Source organism: Pygocentrus nattereri, chromosome 11, assembly GCF_015220715.1.
Source record: "Pygocentrus nattereri isolate fPygNat1 chromosome 11, fPygNat1.pri, whole genome shotgun sequence".
NCBI lineage: Eukaryota > Metazoa > Chordata > Actinopteri > Characiformes > Serrasalmidae > Pygocentrus > Pygocentrus nattereri.
In genome coordinates, this window is record NC_051221.1 from 18,212,884 (window position 1) to 18,240,021 (window position 27,138).

The window sequence follows — 27,138 nt, forward strand, 5'->3', positions numbered from 1 at the left end:
AGATGTAAACAAACCATTCAGACTGGCTGGATGTGAAACAGTACAGTACAGAAAAATTTCTTAACAGTGGTGATGATACAAACTAGGAATAACACCTACAACATAAATAATAGTTTTATTTACTATCAAAAACGCCCAGTGAACCTAGATGTGTCTTTTTAGATGCAAGGCACCACACAGACTTAATAAATCAGGCACACTGACTTAATAAATCATATAGTCACTCATTTTTAGCAGGCTAAAGATTCTTCACAAGGGGCCATCAATATCACTCAAACAGCTTTTGACAGCTCATAAGAACTTTACATCACTGCGTGCCCTTGACATATATAATGCTGAAAATGGTAAAACAGTGGTTTTCTCTCTTATTGTACTTCTCCACTAAGAAAACCCCCCCCCCCCCAAAAAAAAACAACCAAACAAACAAAAAAACATTAAAAAAAAAAAAAAAGTTTAATTCCCCTTTAAAATGTCTCTGTGTTTACAGTCATGGACTAATATTTGGTTATTTGGTTTTTCTTTAGATTACTTTAGCTTACTAACTGATCAAAAAAAGAATTTAATGCATTACCTGCTTGTCGTGGTCCTCTCTTTCGCCGGAAAGCAGCACCAGATTGCAGCGCCTCCAACAAGTCGTCCATGATACCAGTCTCATCACCATCTAATAAACAAAAGGTATAAACTTATATAATGCATGCACAGTCACACAAACAAATCCTGTTACTGTAAACATGCACAAACACATATACACTGTCCCACTATCCTTAAGGTATCTGACACTGAAAATGTAAACAAGGACATCTGAGGTTATGCATGCGCGCACACACACACCCAATATGACGTAGCAGCAACAAAATGAACTCTATTCATCAGTGACCGTTTGATTATCTATCTGGGTTCTTTGTGTATAGTAGCATTCTAAACTTACATGCATTTTACATTAACAAAAGCATGAAGAGAGCTGGGCTGAATCTCAAATGGTTCTTACTTCCTATGTAGTGGCCTTTGTAGTTCATTAAACATTAGTGTTAAATGTTGCATAAGCTGTATGACTCCCTGTCCAGTGTAAACGCCACATTTTCATGACCTTTTCATTTTTGTTGTCCAAGGAAAAACAAGGATCTCAAAAATTGTAATTATACAAGAGAAAGCAAAAACATTTACTTTTAATGTAAGTTAAAAAGATTTTCTTCCAAACTATTTTGGAGCATTTGTATCCATTTTAAATAACAAAGGACAACTGCTGCATTCACCATAGAGATTTGCCATTTTTGCACAGTGATATGTTTTTCACTCACATTTTTTCCTGCTTTTCCTGAAGAAGAAAACTATTTGCTAGTTCCTATAGGCTAGGCAAGGCAAGTTTATTTATAATTTATACACACACAATGTCAATTCAATGTACTTTGCATTAATGAAAGCAATAGGAATATCAAAGGTAAAAATAAAGACAAAGTACTTAAAAATAAAATATAAAAAGTGTTAAAAAGGCACAAAGTGATAATTAAAATGAAGTAAATTTCAGAAAAAAACTAAATCAAGCTTGTTACGAGTGTTACTAAAGTCTGTTTATTAAAGGTAAAGTGCAGTAAGAACACAGTATTATCATCATCATGTGACCGAGTCTGACTGTGGTGAAGAAAAAGTTCAATAGTGTTGTAAAGCAATGACATCACAATCTTTAACCATTCACCACAGACATCTACTCGTTTCCCTGATATGGTAGGTTGTCAGTTATTATAGAAACCAGTGTTAGGCAGTTAATGTGAGGAAAGCAATCATGGGTTGTGGTTAATATTTAAAACTGTTTATTTCCCCCCACTTATGGCAATAACCTATACCCAGGCCCCTGCCTGGCATGCGACAGTGCCACGCATGTGCGGTGCAAATCAGGTAGGGGACGCAGATTGGATAGGGACACCCACTCCCAGCAGGATGTAATGACACATGCACAGAGGAAGTCACTGGTCTCATGGACAGAGTAACATGTCACATTAACCCAGATGGCCACTGACCCACTTCTATAATTGAGACCATGCATGCACACAGCACTGATATAAGCAAGGACAAAGATTCCATTGTATGAAGCGCAGTACTGCAGATACCCAGCGTGCAATCTGTGAGTGTTAGGTGGAAATGGCGAGTGTTGTGGCTGCTTTGGGTAGATAGTTATGACTATTTCAACCTGCATAAAAAAGGAGTTATGAGTTTCTCTCATACCTTCCCTTCACTTACACAGAGTGAAAATGTGCACCACACACGTCTGTTTGTAGAATAACAGGTTACAGAAATATAGAATTCACACCCTCCCCTAAAGACACACACGCACACACACAAAAGGTACCACACCATAACCCTTCACCACCTTTTACCCCTTCACGGGGCTTGGGGTGGGGACCCAAACACAAGAAAAAACCTGCACGCTCACACACATGGAGGCTATAATCCCTTGTAAAGCCGACGCCAGATGGCTCCATGTCTGAGCTGTCGCAGCATGTAAAAGGGAATCCATTTACACACACAAGCACACAGCTCTGAACGGTCTTGGTACGCCACTCAGAGGATTCTCACAAAAACTGCATGGGAACCAATTTAGGTCATCTATGTTTCTGCCATTTCATACATTCCGTTTTAAATTAATCCACAAATCATCAACACAAAGTACAGCACAAATTCACTCACAGATCCAGCTGTGAATGTTTGTTGTCATCTTCATAGAAGGCTTTTGTGACACATTGTGTCTAAAAGTGTTTATATGTCCGTAAGTACATAAGTCTGTTCATATTTACATAAACATATAAACACATAACCTTTAGGCAAAATTCTAACAGCTACACTATAAACATAGCATGACAGCAGTGTCCACATCATCATTCAGCTTTCTAAAACTGCACAATAAGATTCATTTCACATTCTACAAAGACAATCACTTCTCACTATGATAAATTCTTGTGTGTTATGAGGCTCAAGGCTGGAGGAGAAAGGCGTGACAAATAAGTAGTGTTCATGATTAATTTCTAAGCAGCAAGACATGCCTTAAATCACTAAGAGCAGCATTTGAAGCTTACTCACAGCTTACTCCAAACACACAAGTTGCTAAGCTCTGCTAAGCTGTATAATATAATTAGGGAATCTGGTCTTTGGGACGTAACACTAACAAGTTTCATCTGTGAGCTTTTGGCACCCCTAATGGTCATTTTGGTGAAAACATCACCAAACACATCTGCATCTGTGAAGCTCTAGCACCCCTTATGGTGACTCTTCTATTCAAAGAATAGAACCACATTCACCACATTCACATAGCACCACATTCACTTAACTGCTCTATCTGTACATATAAAACTTAAATACACTCATTTTAGCCACACTACATCTTCATGACTTACTTTACTTTGTTCATGCTTTCACATACTTCTGTCACCTTCAGGTTGCTCATTAGAAGCTTTTGGATCTTGATTTCTGTAAAGCTGCTTTGTGACAGTCTACACTGTAAAAAGCACTATAAAAACTAATCTGAATGCACTTATTATATTAATGTATTTGTATGGACATTGTCTTCCTTCTAACCTATATGCTATTTAATTACTTGCTTATTTTAATTTGAGCTGTGTCTAAGTAACATCATGGCCAATAAAAACAATTCTGACAGAATGTACGTTACTGTGTATAAACCACATGCTTTCCTGCACTATGTATACAGTGCTTAGTCCTTACACAAAAAGCCCTAAATAGAGAACTGAAGTCAGTATGCCTCTGAGGACAATCCCATTAGGACATCTGTCTCTGCTATGCTTTGGATGCTGTTGCACAACCCCCACTGACACGCATCCTCTTATGAGCTGATGCAGTCTTCCCATCTCTATAACTGTACTGACACCTACTGGGCAGACTGTGAAGTGACACACTAAAGCATAGAAGACAAACTGTTTTTCAGTCCAACACACATCCTGGAACACAGCATTTCTGGAAAAGAAGCAAATTTTTTTGTTTCAAAAAGAATAAACAGCAATTCACTGCTCAGTCATAAGTGGACAAGAAATATGATACTTATTAAGAAAGCATATGTGCAGCATATTTGAACTTTTTTTTTAAGCCGTAACGTACATATTAGAAGAAACCTACTGATTTAAAAAAGTATAGGAATGCACGGGAAGACTGGGCCTATTCTGTATGCAGTCTATGGGCTACAGAAGGCATTACAAAGAACAGTGCAGGACTCTGAGATCCAGTAGTGGGAACAAAACTCAAAACAGAGGACTGACTGTAACAAAAGACTAACTACTGATAAAATGTTAAACACTGCAGACCTTTTCCACACTTCATTCCCAGGCTCAGAGCAGTACACTGAACATTTCTGTCTGTTTCTCAGTGTGAGTGTGAGCGCATGCACAAGGCCGAACATTCCAAACATCCAATGACCCTCAGAGGGCAGTGAACCCTGTGTGCATGTGTGAGAATGACAGTATGTGAGAGAACGCAAGAGGGAAAGAGAGATATAGAGAAGGGGGAAAAAATTAAAACTGAAATACAGAAACACGCAAAAAAAAACAAAAAAAAAAAAAACCAAAACAAAACAAACAAAAAAAAAAAAACACTGAGGTCTTTGTTCTGATGCTACCCTCTACTCACGCTCTGTATGTGGTTAACATGTAAACTGCTTTTCATAAACACTAAAATATAATCACCATATGTGCTAGTTTCTCATATAAGCTCTAGTTTCTACACCGTTACACAGTTATTTCTTTGCTCCCTACAGGGAGGGTAAATTTGCATACAGGTGGCAGATTTGAGGCTTTATGATGTTATAAGACACACCCTTGACACAAATATTTGTTTTGAGTCCAGGGGCTGTATTACAGAAACTTTTTAACTCTGAAATCTTATCTTACCAGTTCAGTCACCATGACCGCTTCAGCTGGGTTTGAATTTAGGACAGAAGCAATCACAGAACAACAGTTCTTAAGTTCATAATCTTATCCTACATTATGAACCATCTTAACTAGACAAAATTTCCTAAACACTGTTCTCTCTTTAAGACAACCGCATCCCAAACCCTCTGTTTCTATTGTTTTATGTAGTGACTAGCAGCTCAGTTAACTAGAACTAGTATTATAACATTACATTTATCTACACTGAAAACTACACATTGACTTATGTTTTTTTTCTCCCTAACAGTGGGGATTTAAAAACCCCCAGCTGAATGTGTGTCTATTTATTAGGAGGAATAATGTTAGTGCAGTTGGCTAAAGCGTTGAGGAAATGGAAACCAACTGTAGAGCAGTGCCGCTCTAATAAACAGCACAAAGCACTGACGGTATTCTTCACTTCAAGTTTATTGTGCTTTAGATTTATTTGACCTTTTTTACATCATTAATAGCAGCTGTCTGGCTAACTAATTCAATTATTTTGATATATAGTTGCTATGTTACAGATATGACAGCTGACTGTCTACTTCGATCGAGTAAGTTAAGATTTCCTACATAGAATTAAGATGTTGTAAGAAATAAGATTCTTAATTTAAGATAAGATTTGCTTCTGTAAGACGAACTTGTAAAAAATCTCATTTTAACCTGTCAGATCATCACTTAGGACAAAAACATAGAAAGTTTCTGTAACATGGCCTTATGTTATTACTTTGAATTTCATATTTTTCTCATCTGGCAGTTTTAGTGGGCACATTTAAAAGGCTCATTTTTACAGAATTCATTTTTACATGACCATTTTCCAACCTTTCTTTGTCCTTTCTTTGACTTCACAAAAACATTTCTTTCCAACTGACTTATGTAACTTAGTTTGCATATATGGACTGGGCAGTGAATGATCAAGCTTAATTTAAGAAAAATGAGAAAAATACATGAGCCTTTTACAATAATTTCTGAGTTAATGAGAAACTCAGCAGTGTGTGATATTTAAGAGCAAAGTTACACACAGTGCAGCTGGATTGGTGAAACAGAGATGAGTGTGGAATTTTAAAGTCCTGAGAGATGTAAACTGCAGCCAAAAAAGAGAAGTAAGAACTAAAAGTAGGTCAGAGAGAGAGAGAGAGAGAGAGAGAGAGAGAGAGAGAGAGAGAGAGAGAGAGAGAGAGAGAGAGAGAGGAGAGAGAGGAGAGAGAGAGAGAGAGGAGAGAGAGAGAGGAGAGAGAGGAGAGAGAGAGAGAGAGGAGAGAGAGAGAGAGGAGAGAGAGAGAGAGGAGAGAAGAGAGAGAGGAGAGAAGAGAGAGAGAGAGGAGAGAGAGAGAGAGGTGAGAGAGACGTGAGAGAGAGTGAGGTGAGAGAGACGTGAGAGAGACGTGAGAGAGATGTGAGAGAGACGTGAGAGAGAGTGAGAGATGTATATGTATGTGTGTGTGTAAAACATTTGATCTGTGATGTAGTAAAAGTTGTTTTTTAGTGCAGAGCCTATTAAAAACCTTTGTAAAAGCAAGGACACTAGCAGCCCATCGAGAGACATGTTTGTGGCTGATAAACAGATTTTTTCCATTTTTTTTTCTGCTGCTTTCTCTCCATCCCTCCTTCCTTCAATATACCATCCATCCATCATAATCCACTTTTCCGAGTCTGGGTCGTGGGGGCAGCAGTCCAACATGTCCTGGGTCTTCCCTAGGGTCTCCTTCCCGTCGTACATGTCTGGAACACCTTCCTAGGTTGGTGTCCAGAGGCCATCCTTACCAGATACTCGAACCACCTCAACTGGCTTCTCTCAACGTGGGAGGTGTCCAGAGGCCATCCTTACCAGATACCTGAACCACCTCAACTGGCTTCTCTCAACGTGGGAGGTGTCCAGATGCCATCCTTACCAGATACCCGAACCACCTCAACTGGCTTCTCTCAACGTGGAGGAGCAGTGGCTCTACTCCAAGCCTCTACCGAATCGCCAAGCTTTTCACCCTATCTCTAATGGAGAGCCCGGTGACCCTGCGGAGAAAGCTAATTTCGGCCACTTGTATCCGCGATCTCGTTCTTTCGGTCACTACCCAAAGCCTGTGACCAGTGAGAGTGAGAACGTAGATTGACCAGTAAATTGACAGCTTCGCCTTCTGGCTCAGCTCTCTCTTCACCATGACGGACTGGTATAGGGTCCGCATTACTGCGGACGCCACACCAATCCGCCTGTCAACCTCTCGCTCAATCCTTCTTTCACTTGTAAACAAAATCCAGAGATATTTAAACTCCTCCACTTGGGGCAAGAATTCACTTCCAATTTAGAGGTGCTGATTTTCAACCCAGCCGCTTCACACTCAGCTGCAAACTAGTCCAGAGAAAGCTGGAGGTCCTGGCCTGATGATGCCAACAGGACATCATCTGCAAAAAGCAGAAGTGAAATCCTGAGGCCACCATACCGGACACCCTCCGCCACTTGGCTGTTCCAAGAAATTCTGTCCATAAAAGTTATGAACAGAATCAGTGACAACGGACAGCCCTGGCGGAGTCCAACCCTAACTAGAAACCAAGCTGAGTTACTGCTGGCTATACGAAACAAGCTCTTGCTCCGTTTGTACAGGGACTGAATGGCCCGTAACAACGAGCCCCTCACCCCGTACTCCCGGAGCACTCCCCACAGGACCCCCCCCCAAGAACGTGGTCGAATGCCTTCTCCAAATCCACAAAACACATGTGGACTGGTGGGCAAACTCCCACGCACCTTCCAGGATCTGGATGAGGATTAAAAGCTTGTCTAGTGTTCCACGACCAGGGCGAAACCCGCATTGTTCCTCTTGTAACTGAGATTTAACGATCAGTTGGACTCTCTTCTCCTTCAGTATACAATGGAAAGCAAAAAAGCAGATTCACAGTCCAGGGCACAAATTCTCACACAGTTTGCCAATCCATCTATTTTGCTGTGTGCCTTCTCCTCTCTCTCTCTTTCTCTCTCTGTCTCATTTGCTTTAATAAAATATCAAGATATGGAGTTGTATATACAGCACTGTGCAACAATTTAGGTGCCTAAGAAATTGTATTTAAAAAGTTATTTAACTGGGCAGTAAGCGTTCATTTGCACAGAAGAACAAAAACATTAGAATATTAATATTAAAAAGTCCCATTATATATGTTGATGTTTTAACTTAATTTTTCAGCTCTTCTTGTGGGAGCCCAGTATTATTTGTAGTAATTATTCAATATCTGGACTAACTAGTGAATTCTTCATTAAATTAAATAAGCTGTGCTGGCAAAGGAATTTGACCAATGTGTACTGGCTGGTGGCACTGAGCAGAAATCTGAAACCAAACCTATGTTCATCTGACCTGCTTACATCTCATCAAAATCTCAGTCTAATTCTTTCACAGGTTTAAAAAAAAAAAAAAAGTCAAGATAAACAGTTGTAAACAAAATGTTTAGGTTAAGACTTTCACATTACTCCACGTTGAATATTACATGTTTTTATTAGTTTTTATTAAACTTCAACTAAAAAGAAAAATTGTTTGCCCTTCCAGTTTTAAACAAACGAAAGTAGATTTTGTGAAAAGCTCTTAAACTAAGGACCATATCATTTGTATTCACTCTGTAGGATAGCCTTGTTTTTCTTTGTGTTTCCTACAAGGTCAGGACACACAAAAACCAAATACACACAATATGTGTGCCCTTTCAGAGATTTCATGGACTATGACTGCCCTCAGTGGTTGAAGAACAGAACTGTAGTTTATGTCAACGGAGCTGTGAGTTTTAGTCAAAAACACAAGCTCCCACAGATGCCCATGTTTCGTTTTCTTTCTCTCACATAAAAACATACCGTCGTTGATGTTGATCTGTCCGGTGTTCATTTTCTTCTGTCTCTCCTCCTTCTCTTTCTCAGCTTTCTCTCGGGCCAGTTTGGCCTTGCGCATCTTCTCCTCTGACTCTTTACGCTTCTGATTCTCAATCACTGCTTGCTGTAACACACATTCACATAGAAACAATGAAACAAGATTAAGCCTAAGCCAAAATAATAACAGGCTTACTGTGTCAAATGATGTGTTTAAATTCACTTCTTCCCTCAATGTATTATTTGTTTATATAAATTGTTGCAAACCTGCTAAACGCAGGGCAGTGTATCTGTTGTTATATATCTGTGTTTGTGTATGTCTATGCTTTATAGTGTGAGCAGGAAGGAGCAAGTCCTGAATAATATGAAAAAGCCAGTGTCTGCACGGATGTCTGTATTTAATGTACTGAACAAACACTGGCGACATAATGGCCTTACCACCTGCTGCTTTCTCTGTTGCTCACTCACACCCTGCAGCTGGGAGACGACCTGTGTACACAGGTGCTGTACTTTCTGTAACTGTATCTTTCAATTGTGTGTGTGCCTGTGTGTTTTGTCTCCCTGACAGCCTACAACAGGCATCTATAGTACTGATATTCTTTAATTAAAATCGGTATATAACAGCAGCAAGTAAAACAGATAATGCAACATTTTCAGCATAAAAAAGCTGAGCAACAGGGTGGTGTTATCAGATATTTGCGAAAATTAAGCAGTGCCAGTTCTTGACAGGAGATAACTGCCCGCCCATGTTAAGAAAGATAACTAATTAACCATTATATACAGCTCATTTCAAATATAAATAATATTACGTAATATTAAATCCAAATAATGTTTCATTTCTTTTAACTATAAGTGACCAAATATTGTTAAAACAGCTCATTGTCTGTGCTTGGGGGTTCTCCGATTGCAACATTCTATCTGGGGAAAATTCTAAGCATTTTTCATACAGCTTAAGTGCTCTAACAGTTTGGACAAGTTGGAAAGTTAACCCTAAAGCACTGCAGTGATGAACTAGAACAAGTCATCACAAACTTCTTCAACAAATTAGTGGAACTTTGCCATGTTCCCACATTTTAAAACATTTTTCATCATTCCAATCCCCAAAACAACATAACACAATATTGGACTAAATGACTACAGGCCAGTAGTCCTTACCCACCTGAAGGCCATTTACAAACTCTTCTGCTGGATGCAGTTTGCATACAGAGCTAACAGGTATGTCGAGGATGCAGTTGACTTGGGCCTGCAGTTCATGCTGCAAATTCTCAACTGTCCTGGAATCTACAGGATCTGTTTGTGGACTTCAGCTTTGCATTCAACACAATAGATCCAGAGCTGCTGCATGTTAAATTGTCCCAAGCTATCTGCGCCAGCTCCCATGACCATTTCTGGCAAACAAACAAATCCTTAAGAAAATTGGATTTGTTGTTGTAGTGGAGACTGCAGGTGAATCCTGGAAAACACATCAGACCCCTTGACCCTCAGTACTAGATTACTGCAAGGTTGTGCGCCCTCACCCTTTTTCCTCAGTGTCTGCAGATGACACCACCATTGTGGGTCTTATTGCCAACAGTGATGAGTCTGTGTACAGAAAGGGAGTTGAGCAGCTGGTGTCCTGGTGCAGCAGGAACCAGCTGCTTCTGAACAAGCAAAAAAACTATGTAGATGGTGGTAGACTTCAGGTGCAACCACCCATTCTAGCCCCCTCAATGTCAATGGCTCTGTGGTTTCTCTGTGAAGTCACAGAAGATGTGACTGATCACATTTACTCCATGGAACATTTCTATCCTGATGGGAGTGGTCTCTTAAAGGATGACAATGCATGTATCTACAGGTCTTGAGGGATCACTGAATAGTTTGATGAGTATGTACCTACCCAGCACTGAGTATTGTTTTTAACGATCTTAACAGCATCTATATATGAACAGCATATATATATATATATATATATATATATATATATATATATATATATATATATATATATATATATATGAATGTCAAGGGTCACATCTCAGGGTCATGCTGAGACCACATAGCTTGATCTTACCTGGAACATGTTCCTGAAGTTGTTTAGGTCACTGAACAACTCCTCTGGGGTTATCTTCTTAGGGTCAAACACAAAGTACTTCCCCAGGTCCTCATACTGCTTCTGCATGTTGTTATGCATCAGCTCCAACTTTTCAAACTGCTCTCGTGCAGTCGCTACAAAGCTGTGCTCAGAACAGTTAAAGAATACCATGACAGGCACGTCGCAACTTTATGTGGTCAGCTAAAAAAGCAATGCAGAAACACACAATGCGGAAGAACAAAATAAAGATTTGCAAACTATTCATGTTTTACTACTGCAGCATCTGTTATGTCATATCTCTATTCAATAGACTGAAAAGACACCAGAATGTGCTATATTTTAAGAGGGGTATAAGATCACAAGACAAATGGCCATATAGATGTTTAGAGGATGTTTCTTGTTGTTTCCAAAATATATGAAATACTGTAATATATAAAGTCTAAATTTTCATATCCATTTAAAATCAACAATGTACAAGTTATTAGTGCACATTAAAATGATTGGTAATTTGCTATTTCCAGTGATACATACTAGATCACTAAAAGCATAAAAGATAAAGCCTAAAGCTCTGTGAAGGATATGGTCATTTTCTCAACAAATTTGTCGTTTTCACTTTGAGGAGGAGGGAAAGTCTCAATGTCCTTCTCCAGACTCTTTATCTGCTTGCCCATCTGATCCAGATTTTTCTGTAGTGTCTCAGCTGACACTGTGTGAGAAACAGAGGTTCATTTTATAATCTGGCTATAAAAAAAACAAATGATTTTCTTTGCTTTAAATATTTTGTTGGCATCACACGCTGTCAAATTTAAATTTTTATCAGTTCTAATTTAACATGGCATCTGACCTTTACGCTGTCTAAACATTTCTTAGAAAACAAACCAACAGAAATGATCAAAAACATTTTTTTCCTACTCCTATGAAATTATTACTTTAGAGATACACGGTACACAAAGTATTAGACCACAAACAGGACAAACACTAAACTACACTACAAATAATGAAGCACCTCTGCTGGCTTTTTCCAGATGGATGAGCTCATCAGGGAAGTGCATGACATTGGGATATGACTCCTGACATACGTCTGCCAGGAAGTGCAGTAGGGTCTGCTTCTGATCTGCTGACTTAGTGTCCCTGAGCTATAGTGAGAGAAGGAAAGAGAGACAGTGAGATCATAATTGCTCCCCCAAAATGAAAAATAGACATAGGTGCCTTTATTTGTGAGTGGGATATATATGAGAGAGAGAGAGAGAGAGAGAGAGAGAGAGAGAGAGAGAGAGAGAGAGAGAGAGAGAGAGAGAGAGAGAGAGAGAGAGAGAGAGAGAGAGAGACAGACAGACAGACAGACAGACAGACAGACAGACAGACAGACAGACAGACAGAGAGAGAGAGAGAGAGAGAGAGAGAGAGAGAGAGAGAGACAGAGAGAGAGACAGAGAGAGAGAGAGACAGAGACCTTGCACAAATAGCTGATGCTGAAACCAAAGGCCTTGGCATTGCGTGATCCGGCATTCATAAAGTTGCCAACAAGCAGAATGATCTGCAGCAACTGGGAGAAGTTTTCGCTCTGAACCAGCTCCTCACATGCTGCAGTCACTGCCACAACGTCCGGCTTCACGTTATTGACCTGCTCCTCGAACTGCAGCTGGAACAGGATGGCACTCAGCCGTGGTTTCAGCTTCTTCACCGAACTGATCTATAGGGGAGAGAGAGAGAGAGAGAGAGAGAGAGAGAGAGAGAGAGAGAGAGAGAGAGAGAGAGAGAGAGAGAGAGAGAGAGAGAAGAGAAAATAAAATGTAGTACTGTGTATAGTATTGTGGGCATAGATATGGCCAAAATTAGAGGTAACTTTCCACTTTATTAAAAAAAACAAAAAAAAACAAAAACAAAACAATTTCTCAACTAACAAAACCTATTATTTATTTCAAATTTAATTAAAAAAAATTATTAACTTGTGACTTGACCACCACACCTATATGAGCTTGATGGACGTCCCATTCCAAAGCCCCCCTTTGCAGCTCTAACAGTCTCTAATCTGACTCTAATACTGGGAAGGCTTTCAACAAGGTTTTGAAATATGTCTGTGGGAATTTATGTGCAATCAGTCAAAAAAGCATTTGTGAGGCACCGATGTTGGACAATAGGGCCTGGCTTGCAATTAATGTCCCAATTCATCCCAAAGGTGTTCACTGGGGTTGAGATCAGATCTTTGGGAAGGCCACTGGAGTTCCTCCACACCCAATCTGTCAAACCATGATAAGCGTTGGACATTGCGCATAGTGATTTTAGGCTTGTGTGCAGCTGCTCAGACATGGAAAACTTGTTTTAGGGTGCTTCAGACACAAAGTTCCTGTACTTATATTGCCCCTAGAGGCAGTTTTGGAACTCTGTGGTGAGTGATGCAACAGAAGAACAAAAATTTTGACACACTATGCACTTCAGCACTTTGCGGTGTTGCTCTTTTAGTTTGCACGATCTACCACTTTAGAATTTAAATGATGTTGCTTCTAAATGATTTTTACTCATTTTACAGTAAGAGCACTTACAGCTGACCAAAGCAGATCTAGCAGGACAGAAATTTGATTAACTGACTTGTGGCATCCTATGTTAGTGCCACATGTAAAGTCAATTCTTCAATATGACCCACTCTACTGCCAGTGTTTGTCTAAGGAGATTACTTGGCTATGTGCTTGATTTTATACACCTGTTAGCAATGGGGCCAGCTGCAATATGTGAACTCAATAATTAGGAAGTGTGTCTACACATTTCTGGGCACACAGTGTATTTTTAATAAGAAAACAAATGAAAAAGGTATGGATAAAAATTTTGGGATTCCTGACCCAACAAGTCATAGCAGAGCCTTAAGTCCAAGGACTCCAGTCAAGCTCTTTTTGCCATTCTAAATGAGTCTAAATGGTAGTTCTGACTTTATAGCAAAATGCTACAGTTCTCTAAGGTTTAATGGTGTTTTCACTCAACACAGAGTTTAAACACTTTCCACAGATGTTCAGTGCTATTCAGATCAGGACTCATAGCATGACACTTCAGAATGGGCAAGAATTTTTTTTTTTTTTTAACAACCTTTCTTGGGTGCTATTAGAGGGATGCTTTGCCCCATTATCCTGCTGGATAATGACCCATCCCTGCATCTGAGACTGTTTTCTAACAATAAGCGTAACAATCTGATTCAAAATGCCTTGATTATTTTATGTCTTCATCATGCCTTGCATAGATTCTAGGCATTCCAGTGCCAGATGCATTAAGGCAGCCACAAAACATTAGTGGGCAACCAAGATGAACAGTAATAGCGTCCTTTTCTTTGAGCTTAATTTTACTTTCCCCTGTAAACACAGAGTTCAAGTGATCTTTACCAAAAAGCTTTAATATTTTTTTAATCTGTCCAAAAGATTCTCTCCCAATAGGACTAAGGCATTTCAACATGCATCTAGTCTGTCTTTTTGGTGTTTCTTTCTAAGAAGTGGGGTATTCTTGGGTCTTCTACCATGAAGCCCAATTTTATTTAGACAATGATCACTTTTGCAGCAGTCATTACAACAAAAAAAAAATCCTCAATTTTAAAATTTTAATAATTAGAAAGACTTTATTTATATTATTCTTCATTAATATCAATGTCTCAGACTCTTTGATTTGTATGTTCATATCTGGTATGTTTGTCTGAAAAAGTAAATAATCAAATAAGGAGTCACTACACAATAGTGATTTATGGCTTTTATATTGCATTTACTGAGTGTGGCTTTTGTGGTCTATATGTGTGCTTTTCTTACCACTACTCCAAACTGTTCAGACTCGGCAAGGTCCTCATACTCGTCCTTCAACTCTGATAACACGCTCAACTGCTCCTGCTCAGGCAACAACTTCAGCAAACTCTGAAGAACACACAAAACCCATACAAACAAGTCAAATCAGATGCAAATGAGATCCTAGTGTATATGCAAATTACATGTAAAGCTGCAATGATGCACACACCTGCACCATGTTTTCTGTAAGCACCTTCTCGTTAACCTCTAAAATGACATTTTTTATCTCCTCATATGGCAGCCTGTTTGATCCCAAGAAGATAGCTGCAACATAAAAGCACAGAAACAATACGATATAAATCCTCCTGGAGTTCTTAGGGAAGAAACTTGAAAAGAACAAAAAAGGCATATTAAAATTGCACTTGAGACTTTGAGCAAATAAGCAATCTCACAGAAACAGTGCACAGATTGTAGAGGGACCCGAGGCTTACGCTGCATAATTAATCTGCACATAACGAGTTCACATTATTAAACGTTAAATGTAATGGCCTTTATTCATCATAGTTACATCAAACACACAGCAGATCTGACTTTGATGACGTACAAACTACTTGGATTCCTGAACTGTTTATACAATGTGGAAACAAGCACTGATCGGAGTGCAAATTAGCTTCAGTGTGTGAAATCACCAGCACCAGCCTACTAGTACCTTATTAACTTGCCATTTACAATAACATAGGCTTAATTATGCAGATGTTTTGATAAAAACAGGCACCAATAAAACAGCAACATTCAATGGCTTGTGAACCAATGGCTATGGTGTGTTTGAGGACCCTACTAACCAAACTTTATAGAATTTATGCTCTGGGGTCTAAGGGCATGCTCTCGATTTCTGAACATCATCTATTTGCCTTTAATGGGACTTTCTTATATAACATAATGCCGATATATTTCATGTCAAAATCCTCAGTTATCTTCGTCGCTACTTTACAAAATTTCTGCAACGACTTCAGAAGTTGTAAGCTTTTCAAGCAGAGCAAAGCAGCAGGACCTGATGGCATTGAACCTAGGGTGCTGAAACCGTGCACAGAACAGCTGTGTGGAACTCTTTAGCACATCTACAATCTGAGCTGCAGCCTGAAGAGAGTCCCAATTATGTGGAAAACATCTTGTGTGGTTCCTGTCCCCAAGAAAAGGCAACCGACAGAACTGAATGACTATCCACTAGTTGCACTGAGATCCCACTTAATGAAAACACTTGAAAGGCTGATGCTAGCTCTGAGACCTCTGGTCACAATAGCTCTTGACCCTCTGCAGTTTGCATACCAGGATAGCACTGGAGTGGATGATGCAGTTATCTACCTGCTGGACAGAATGTACTCTCACTTGGACACATCAGGCAGCACTGTGAGGATCATGTTCTTTGATTTCTCCAGTGCCTTCAACAACATACAGCCTGTGCTGTTAGGGGAGCTGATGCAGGTGGATGAATCCATCATCTCATGGACAATGGACTATCTAACTGGACAAACTCAGTATGTGCGACTATAGGGCTGTGTGCAGTGTTGGGGCACCCCAGGGGACTGTTAGCTCCAATCCTGTTCAAACTGTACACCTCTGACTTTAGGTAGAACATAGAGTTGTGTCATCTGCAAAAATTCTCGGATGACACGGCCATTGTGGGGTGCACAAGGAATGGACAGGAAGCTGGTGAAGGACTTTGTTGACTGGTGTAAGCTGAACCAGCTGCAGCTAAACATTAGAAAGACTGAGGAGATGGTGCTGGACTTGTGAGCAGTCACTATTGACGGTGTTGATGTGGAGGTGGTTGGGACATACGAATATCTGGGTGTGCACTTGGACAACAAGCTGGACTGGAGCTGTAACTCTCTCGTGGTGTATAAGAGATGACAAAACCATCTCTACTCCCTGAGGAGGGTGAGGTTTTTTGGTGTGTGTGCACGAAACTCCTATAGATCCAGTCTATCCAGTCTGTTGTAGTGAGTGCTCTATTCCATGCTGTTGTGCGTTGGAGCAGTAGCATGATCAAAATTAACAAACCTATTAGGAAGGCTGGCTCTGTTGGAGTCAAACTGGACTCTTTGCAGATTATGTGATGAGATGGAACAGAGAGGGCGTCTCTACAGATTCAGGAAATGTTTAAACTGCATTTGTGCGCCGTTTTATCACAAAGACAGAAACCTATATAGAAACATTGAGTTTGACACGTGAGTATGTTCGTCGACCGCAGTGGAATAAAATAATGATAACTGAAAAGAATAAAATGTGAAACACACAATATGTCTTTATGAATTTTTAAGATGGTAGAGTGATGTGATTGTGTAATGGAATTATATGTGTGTGTGTATGTATGTGCACACACTGCTCAAAAAAAAAAAAGGCAACACTCAATGGAGCCAATGGAGGCCTGGAATTGGAGTCACACACAAAATTAAAGTGGAAAAACAATCCAACTTTGATGTAATGTCCTTAAAACAAGTCAAAATGAGGCTCAGTATTGTGTGTGTCCTCCACGTGCCTGTATGACCTCCCTACAATGCCTGGGCATGCTCCTGATGAGGTGGTGACTGGTCTCCTGAGGGATCTCCTCCCAGACCTGGACTAAAGCTTCCGCCAACTCCTGGACAGTCTGTGGTGCAACGTGGCGTTGGTGGATAGAGTGAGACATGATGTCCCAGATGTGCTCAATCAGATTCAGGTCTGGGGAACGGGCGGGCCAGTCCATAGCATCAATGCCTTCATCTTGCAGGAACTGCTGACACACTCCAGCCACATGAGGTCTAGCATTGTCCTGCATTAGGAGGAACCCAGGGCCAACCGCACCAGCATATGGTCTCACAAGGGGTCTGAGGATCTCATCTCGGTACCTAATGGCAGTCAAGCTACCTCTGGCGAGCACATGGAGGGCTGTGCGGTCTGCCAAAGAAATGCCACCCCACACCATTACTGACCCATTGCCAAAATGGTCATGCTGAAGGATGTTGCAGGCCGCAGATCGCTCTCCACGGTGTCTCCAGACTCTGTCATGTCTGTCACATGTGCTCAGTGTGAACCTGCTTTCATCTGTGAAGAGCACAGGGCGCCAGTGGCGAATTTGCCAATCCTGGTGTCCTCTGGCAAATGCCAAGCGTCCTGCACGGTGTCGGGCTGTGAGCACAACCCCCATCTGTAGACGTCGGGCCCTCATACCATCTTCATGGAGTCGGTTTCTAACCGTTTGTGCAGACACATGCACATTTGTGGCCTGCTGGAGGTCATTTTGCAGGGCTCTGGCAGTGCTCCTCCTGTTCCTCCTTCCACAAAGGCAGAGGTAGCGGTCCTGCTGCTGGGTTGCTGCCCTCCTAAGGCCTCCTCCACGTCTCCTGGTGTACTGGTCTGTCTCCTGGTAGCGCCTCCAGCCTCTGGACACTATGCTGACAGAGGTCTGTGGTCCCCACCTGCAGAACCACTCCTTTATTGAGTGTGTCTTGGTAATTGCCAATGATTTCCACCTGTTGTCTATTCCATTTGCACAACAGCTGTGAAAATGATTGTCAGTGTTGCTTCCTAAGTGGACAGTTTGATTTCACAGAAATATTGTGTTGTTTAAGTGTTCCCTTTATTTTTTTGAGCAGTACATACATGCACACATACATACATACATACACACACACACACACACACACACACACACACACACACACACACACACACACACACACACATATATATATATATATATATATATATATATATATATATATATATATATATATATATATATATATATATATATCATATTTACATCATATTAAACCCTATGGATTAAGAATGGGATATATATATGGTGAGCAGTCATGTTGGAACAGGAGGGAGCCATCCCCAAACTGTACCCACAAAGTTGGGAGCATGAAATTGTCCAAAATCTCTTGGTCTGCTGAAGCATTAATAGTTCCTTTCACTGAAACTAAGGGGCCAACTGTTGGTCACCAGTCACCACAGAGTTCCAAAACTGCCTCTAGAGGCAACTCCTGAAAAACAACCCCACACCATAACCCTCCCTCCACCAAACTTTACACTTGGCACAATTCAATCAGACAAGTACCGTTCTCCTGGTAACTGCCAAACCCAGACTCATGCATGATTTGTCAATCCAGAAAACACGTCCCCACTGCTCTAAAGTCTAGTGGCGGCACTTTACACCACAGCATTCAATGCTTTGCACTGCTCATGGCGATGTAAGGCTGGATGCAGTTGCTTGGCCTTGGAAACTCATTCCATGAGCTAATCTGAAGGCCACATCTTATATTATATATATATTCAAATTTACACTCGTCAGATTTTGCTTGTACAGATAGGCTAAACACGAAAATAATTAACAACAAAACAGTCGGTGAAATTTGCATGAGCCCATTTTATGATCAGATTTGACAATAAGCAATGCTGATGAATAAGGGACAATGTCTGTACTCACAGAGGTTCTGAGAGGACTTTGAGTCGAGAACTTTCAACTCCTTCGCTTTCTTCTTCTGAACAGCCTTTTCCTCCCCTCCTTCTTGGTCTTTCTTTGCTAGAGAGAGAGAGAGAGAGAGAGAGAGAGAGAGAGAGAGAGAGAGAGAGATTCAGATCAATCAGTTAGTACACCTTTCTACCTTTCTACTTTTATGTATTTTCTATTGTGCCACATTCTGCTATTCAAAAGCAGAGCAAAGAAAGTAACAAAAAAAAGTTACAGCTGACCAGATAAATGAAGACAGACTGAGGGACTGAGGCAGAATGAGGGAGAGGGAAAATCAACAGAAGACAAAAGAAGAATGATATAGAAATGGACAGATGAACTGAGGCAGACAGAGAGAGATACGGATGAACAGAGACAGATGAAAGTGATCTTCAGCCCTCCTCTCACTCCCAGCTGCAAATTGTCAAAGACATTATGAAGGCAAGTGTGTGTGTGTGTGTCTTGCCAGAGGATCAGAGATGAGCAAAGACCAAAAAAAAAAAAAAAAAAACACCGGCCAAATAAGAACGGAAAGGTTATTCATGTCACTCAAGGCAGCAGCTGAAAAACAGTCCTCGTGGCAAGGTCAGTGTGCTGACCACAGGGGGGGATGTGCTGAGGAAACGGATACAAAACACCCTCATCAGGAGAAAATCTAAACTACCATACAAAACCACATACACACATCCAGCCCATCAGCAGAACGCTAACGCAGATGGGGTGTTTGTACAAACAAATTTGTTTCAGAGCTGCAGTACTCCAACACAGGGCACATCTGCAACCTTAAAGGAACAGTTAAGCAAAAAATCTAATTTACACAATCTCCTCCTCAAGTGTGGTCAATCAGTCAGGAATTTGCTTCTTTAGTTTTGTACAGGAGCTAGGAGACTAAAGTAGCTAACAATTAATAGAAGGTTATGACTATGGACTAGCATCATACAAACTGCATGCCTAAATCATCTCACATTCCCTATAAGACTGTTAAGTTAAGCTCAAATAAACATACTTATGTGGTTTAACACTGATATGTGGTTAGCTAAAAAGGTAAAAGTAAAAAGTATGGACAAAATTCTTAAAAAAAAAAAAAAAAAAAAAAAAAAAGTAAAACGTTTTTAGCTATCTGACATGCTTTTGTAAATTTCTATTAGATAACAGTATGACAAAGTGCCAGAAACTAAATAAGCAAATCCGTTTGATACATAATCCCAATTTCTGAACAATGTCTTCTGATATCTTCTTTCGGATTACAAACCTAAAGGTGTGGCTTAAACTAGAAATGAGTATAGAGTGCTAAAAACAGGAATATTTACTGACCACAGTGGGCTGCAGACTAACTGAGAAGACCTAATGTAATTTATCAGACAAACTGCAATACAGACTTTGAGACAAACAGGCTCATTTGCATCTCTGATGGTATGGGGGTGTGTTAGTGCCCATGGCATGGGTAACTTGCACATCTGTGAAGGCACCATTAATGCTGAAAGGTACATACAGGATTTGGAGCAACATATGCTGCCATCCAAACAACGTCTTTTTCAGGGACGTCCTGCTTATTTCAGCAAGACAATGCCAAGCCACATTCTGCACGTGTTACAACAGCGTGGCTTCATAGTAAAAGAGTGCGGGTACTAGACTGGCCTGCCTGCAGTCCAGACCTGTCTCCCATTGAAAATGTGTGGCGCATTGTGAAGTGCAACATACAACAACAGAGACCCCGGACAGTTGAGCAACTGAAGTTGTACATCAAGCAAGAATGGGAAAGAATTCCACCTACAAAGCTTCAACAATTAGTGTCTTCAGTTCCCAAACGCTTATTGAGTGTTGTTAAAGTGAAAGGTGATGTAACACTGTGGTAAACACGCCCCTGTCCCAACTTCTTTGGAACATGTTGAAGGCATCAAATTCAAAATGAGTGAATATTTGCAAAAAACAAAGTTTATTCGTCTGAACATTAAATATCTTGTCTTTGTAGTGTATTCAATTGAATATAGCTTGAAAAGGATTTGCAAATCATCGTATTCTGTTTTTATTTATGTTTTAGTTTTACACAACATCCCAACTTCATTGGAATTGGGGTTTTATGTATAATGTGCATGTTTACTCGAGAGCACAAAGCACAGAGTGTCAGTGTTCGAATACTGAAAATCACTATTTGGCTATTTGCTACATTTCATTGCGGGAAAGACAGAAAATATACAGGCCAATAATGCAGTGAAATAAAAATATGTTTCAACAGAACTGTAAAATGTGCACACGACCCTGAGGGAGAAGCGGCTTAGAAAATGTGTGTGTGTGTGGGTGTAAAATGTGGCGATTAGACAGAATAAAAGCTTCTATTACTCATTGTCTACATTACTCTCATAGCTCTAGTGCAAAACAAAATACAGATGCCACGTTGTTCTGGCTTTAAATTTGCATAATGGGAAAATTGTATGTGCTTTTGAGGATAATATAATCTTTCTTTTAAGATACTTTTCCAGAAAAAAAAGTAGTGGCTACTTTTTTATCTACTTTTTGAAAAATAGCGCACTACCTTTTAGATACTTTCAAAATGTGACTGTCAGAATGTTTGTGTATCTCCACCTGACACACCAAACAAGCCCAACTGACAATGTGAACAAGATATTGCACTTAGTCATCTGTCCGAAAGAAACATCAATCAAACTTACACACCCAAAGGTGTGATAACCAACAAAAATCTAGACTAAATAAAGGCAAAGTCAATCATTCCAGTTTTTTCCTAACAAAAATCTACAAAAATAACCAGATACAAACCAAACAACTTTGTGCAAAGAACTGTCAACAGTGGAAATACAACTGCTCTAATTTAAACATTTCAGCAAGATCTGTACAGACATGACATTGAGTACTTTATTAAACTTCATCAACACTTTAGCCTCAGAATTCTTATCAGTGACCCTGGCTCAGCAGAGTACTATTACTAACAGTCTATTATTATTAGTCCATTATGTGTTTTTTTTTTCCATTTTAGCTAAGCCAGGAGTCGGCCACACGTGGCTCCACAGCAGAACTAAATTTTTAGATAATATAAACAGTCCACCATTTTTGTAAAATAAAGCTCTGCTGATCGTTATAACACACCAGACTGCTGGTCACACGGCAACACAGATAACAGTCTCGTCTAGTTAGTAGCTAACAAAAAGGCAAAGAGAGAGATTTAAGATGAACACTGATTATTTGGAGATGAATTAACTTATTTGCATTTATAATCACTCAGGCTGGTTTCCTGATACATTTCATCTGCACCGAGAAACTGTCAAACACTAAAAAGTTGAAAAGCTTAAGTTGCTTCTCGTTCTCCTGCTTCTCGTTCGAATTTTCCTGTTCCACTTTAACTGATGCAGCAGTTACATCCTGGCACCTCAGACACCATTTAAGGTGGAATGGGAAAATTCGAATGAGAAGCTGGTGAATGAGAAGCGACTTCAGCCTCGTAAAAAGTTCAACGTTGAGACATTTAACAAGAAACTCATTTGTGGAAAAGTTTCCTGCCGGATTTGTGAGAAAAGTGGCTACAGCTGAGCTAGTCTGCATGTTCATTTATCAGCATACACAGAGAAATACTTACAGCCATGATGGTAAAACATATGACATGGTTGTGGCTGCCAAGGTGGTTTTATTTTTGCTGAAAAGGACAAAATGGCTCTTCTAAACATTTCGGGTTGCGACCTCTGAGTTAAGCATTCTAGTAAGAGGTGATCAGCGCGTGGGGTGAACATGTGCATGCGGTTCGGTCATTACTGCACAATCACCACCAGCCCAGTTAATGACCGCGTTTAATTGTTCAGATTTTGCATGGATTGCCTGAAAACTGTAGCGAAAATCATCACTATTGCTACACAAAAATGTGTAGGCGGTACAGCTACATTTCATAAAACTGTAGCAGCTACAATTATTAGCTACAAAACATTGTAGTTAGCTACAAAAAGCAGCACGCTACTTAGCTACTTCCCCATCTTTCATCACTGTACAGACAATATATATAATACTACAGATAAAAATATGAACTCTATTCACAAAAATGAACAATATAAACACAAATACAGAAGCAAAAAAATATTTACACTGTAAGGATATATTTCACCGAAATTGCACACGGAATATTGCACATGGGAATGGTGATTAATTAACAATAAACACCATAAATTGAAGAGCAAGTTGTGGCTGTAACCCAAATGTTTGTTTGTTAGACATACCATGTACTGCTTGGGAGAAAGAGGCATTATTTTTTTAAATGCATATTGAACTGTGTGTTTTTGACAAACTACTGCTTTAAGTAAACACTATTACACACATACATGTGCAAATACACTGATTACGCCGTCACTTTGACTTCCTCAGATCACATTTCTACTGTGATAACAAAACATCCCTCAGTAGCTCCAGCACACAGGCCACATGGCCTATGCTATAGTGCATATTGACCTTCACTGATTTTCTTTTGGCCCCACTGCCCCCTCCCCCCCTCCTTTGTTTAACTCTCTTTTCACTGTCCCTCTTGTTCCTCTCTCGCTCTGCCATCTGCTCATCTTTATTTTACTCTCCTCCACCCCTCTCTCTGTAGGGGAAATTGGGTCCGTCTTCCATTTTCAACTTTTTTTCTTCATTTCTATTTTCCTCCTCTCATTTCCCATACACTTACATTCCCAGCTTTCTTTTTTTTCCAGTAACACTCTCTCTCATTCTGTGCTTTCCACTCGGCTCCAGTGTGTTATGTGGAATATTGGATTACACAGCATATGGAAGCACTCAGAGAGAGAGAGAGAGAGAGAGAGAGAGAGAGAGAGAGAGAGAGAGAGAGAGAGAGAGAGAGAGAGACTAGCTCTACATTACATTACAAGCACATACACACAGACTGAAGCTCAAATAGCTCCCCACTCCATAAAGAGTGAACTATGCGGGTTATGAAAAACTGGCTTCTGTGCTCAAATAGTGCACTATTTGTTTAGTTAGGGAAACTAAATGTGGCTGAATCCCAAACGGTTGTTTGTTAGACATACTCTGCACTGTTGAGGTGGAAGAGGCATTATTTTTTGACCTATGTAGTGCAGTATGTATGAAGCCAGGAGGCATTGGAGATTCAGCCCCAGACTTTTAGAAAGAAAGACAGAAAGAAAGACAAAGACAGACAGACAGACAGACAGACAGACAGACAGAAAGAAAGAAAGAAAGAAAGAAAGAAAGAAAGAAAGAAAGAAAGGAAGACTAGCTGGATTTCAACTTCAAAGACTAGGCAAGCCCACGCAGCAGCAGACTTTTTTTTTTCTGTATGAGGCCCTTCTCCCCTCTGCCTCACTCTAATGAACCCCTGACCAGTCTTTCTTCCTTCAGTCTGTCCATCTCCTCATCTATCCCTCTCTGTAATGAGAGTTTTGTGGATGGTGCCTGACTCACTTCACTGACCTGCTTTTGTTTTTCTTGGCATTCACTTCCTCACATCCTTACATAAGCTTTCCTCTCTGTCTCTATCTCTCCTTTGGCCTGTATCCTTTCTTCCTTAAACGTTTCCCCTCAGTTCCTTTCTGTATAACATTATCTTTGTCTTTGTCTTTCTTTCCTTCCTTCGTTGTTTTTCTTTTTATTTAACTGTTGTATTTCTCTTTTCTTCTAGCATTCCTTTTTTCTTTCTTTATTCATATACTTTCCCCTTATTGTTTCTTTCATTTGTCTTTCCTTCCTTTTCTTTTCGTCTCCTTTTATTTTCTTTTCCTTCAAGCATTTTTTCTTCTTTTAATTCCTCTCCTTTTTTTCCCTTTTCTTTTCCTCTTCCATCCTTCTCTGTTCTTTTTATATTACTTTACTTCTTTCCTCATTAAACTTTATCATCTTTCTTTCTCTCCTTCTATTTAACTTTGGTTCTGCCTTTACTTCTTTCAGTCCTTCAGTCCTCTTTGTCTCTCTCGCACTGGTGTAACTGAGCTCCTGAAGGCCAGGGTATAAAGCAGAGAGACTGCAGCATTAGAGCTCCAGCTACAGAATCATGCTGCCCACAGTACATGCAAACTCTAAGCTGAGGTTTCAGCAGAACACAGTCCTGCATGCCGAGTGGCTGGACACCCGGCCACTGACACCACAACACACACGCGTGAGAAGAACAAAGAGGCACAATTAAACTCCACAGTAGCCTTTATGAGCCCGGCCTTCGTTCACCACCCTCTGCACACAGCAGTGGAGGAGTGGTGTACTGTGTTTATGGTTTGCTTCTCTCTTTCCCCTCCTTAAAAGGCTATATACGGTGAATAAACCATAAACACTATTGTGTAAAAAGCTAAATGACAACTTTTAACAGTGAACAGGAAAGACTAGTAGGAAATTACAATATTCCTTTTTTTCCCCCATTCTTAAATGGTCCGAACTTTTCTTGCCAGTAAACTTGGATCATTTCTATTGGCTCACTTGGCATGAATTATTCAAACTTACAAAATTAGTTTAGATATGATGACAACAATAAAACAAATAATATAACTTTCATTCAAAATGATTCCATCTTTAACATTTGACATTGTTGTGGCACTTTATATTATCATCTGAAACACACACACACACAGGTACAGTGAGTGGCTCAGGCTGGTGTTTGATTCATAAAATGAAATCCGAGTTCAAAATGGCTGCTGCCTGCCCTCTCCTACACACACACACACACACACACACACACACACCCACACACACTTACTTCTGAAAAGAATTTATTTCATTTATGAGGCTACAGCACCTCTGGTGGCAACCATGAGTACTGCAGAGAGGTTCCTACAGCTGTTTTGCATTAGTACAAGGACCTATAACACTGTGTGTGTGTGTGTGTGTGTGTGAGTGCGTGTGTGTGTGTGTGTGTGTGTGTGTGCGAGAGAGACAAAACATGTTGTTGATGGTTTTATAACTTCTGTTGCCTCTATTGTTTCATGCATATGGAATTCAGAACTCCCCCTGTCCCCCCCTCCCCTTTTCCTGCCCCCTGGCTTCATTTACAGGAGTGTCAAGAGAATGGGGGTTACCACACACACACAAACAACAGCCCAGATGTCTGTCTACATCACATTCTGACATTTTCTGCCCTCCTTTCTACTCTACTCTCTCCAGCACAGTTAAACAATGCAGAAAGTATGAGAGCTTATACTTGAGTGAGAGTCAACAAGTATTGGCATGTGAACCTACTCAAGTGTAATAGTGAAAAAAGAAAATTAAAAACTTAAGTAACTTATTTGTGGTACTGGTCCTTGCTTAAATAAATGAATGACAAATTAATAAAGAAAATAAATATTATCAAGTGATTGGCAACGAAAAAAAGAAGAAAACCCTCCTGGCCTTTGTGATTTATTTATATGAAAATGTCAGGAGTAAAAAGTAGGGATGCTTAGATACAGATACTGTCATTGGCCCGATACTGTGCTCATTCACTCATACTCAAAAATTCATTGACACAAACATCTGATACCAGATGGATACCATGTGAGGTAAGCCTAGTGTGCTGCTGTGTTAACAAATGACTCAAGCTGGCAGTGAACATGTTACAGACACACTGGTGGTCGGACACAAGCTCACTGCTCGCTTTAAACAAACATTCTTCAAATGTACAGTGTGAACTCTAACAAACAACTAACAAAAACACACCTGCAACAAACACAGGCTTTCTTCCTGCGCAACTAAGTAATCCATCATTCATCCTCTTCCATATAAGGCTGGTGTTTGTGAAAGTGTGATGGGTCACACAGGGGAGGAGAGAGAGAGAGAGAGAGAGAGAGAGAGAGAGAGAGAGAGAGAGAGAGAGAGAGAGAGAGAGAGAGAGAGAGAGAGAGAGAGAGAGAGAATTAGTTGGAGAAAGAGCAGAACAGAAGAGTGGACTTTTTCCTGATCAGCAGGCTGCTCACAGCTTCACTCTGAAAGACTCTCACAAAGACGAACTTTTCATTCCGCTCTCTCTGCCTCTCTCATTAGAGCCAGTGCAGGCTGAGGTTATTTTTACTCTGAAAGCTTTCAGATGACAGCCTCATTGTTCACGCACACATGAAAGAGTTTGGTGGAGTACTGGCGCCTCTAGTGGACACAGAGTCATA

The 27,138-nt window shown here is 40.2% G+C and overlaps 1 protein-coding gene across 2 annotated transcripts in view; it reads right to left on the reverse strand.

The window, feature by feature from the left end:
- Positions 1-27,138, reverse strand: part of LOC108438825 (protein diaphanous homolog 1) — a 141,181-nt gene that overhangs the window by 12,893 nt on the left and 101,150 nt on the right. For both annotated transcript variants that reach the window (XM_017716898.2, XM_017716897.2), the window contains 9 exons: positions 19,043-19,138; positions 14,798-14,892; positions 14,596-14,697; positions 12,267-12,506; positions 11,820-11,949; positions 11,395-11,519; positions 10,793-10,957; positions 8,731-8,869; positions 572-661 (listed from right to left, as the gene is read on the reverse strand). In XM_017716898.2, the coding sequence (XP_017572387.1) occupies positions 572-661; positions 8,731-8,869; positions 10,793-10,957; positions 11,395-11,519; positions 11,820-11,949; positions 12,267-12,506; positions 14,596-14,697; positions 14,798-14,892; positions 19,043-19,138 (1,182 nt within the window). The remainder of the gene's footprint in view (positions 1-571; positions 662-8,730; positions 8,870-10,792; positions 10,958-11,394; positions 11,520-11,819; positions 11,950-12,266; positions 12,507-14,595; positions 14,698-14,797; positions 14,893-19,042; positions 19,139-27,138) is intronic.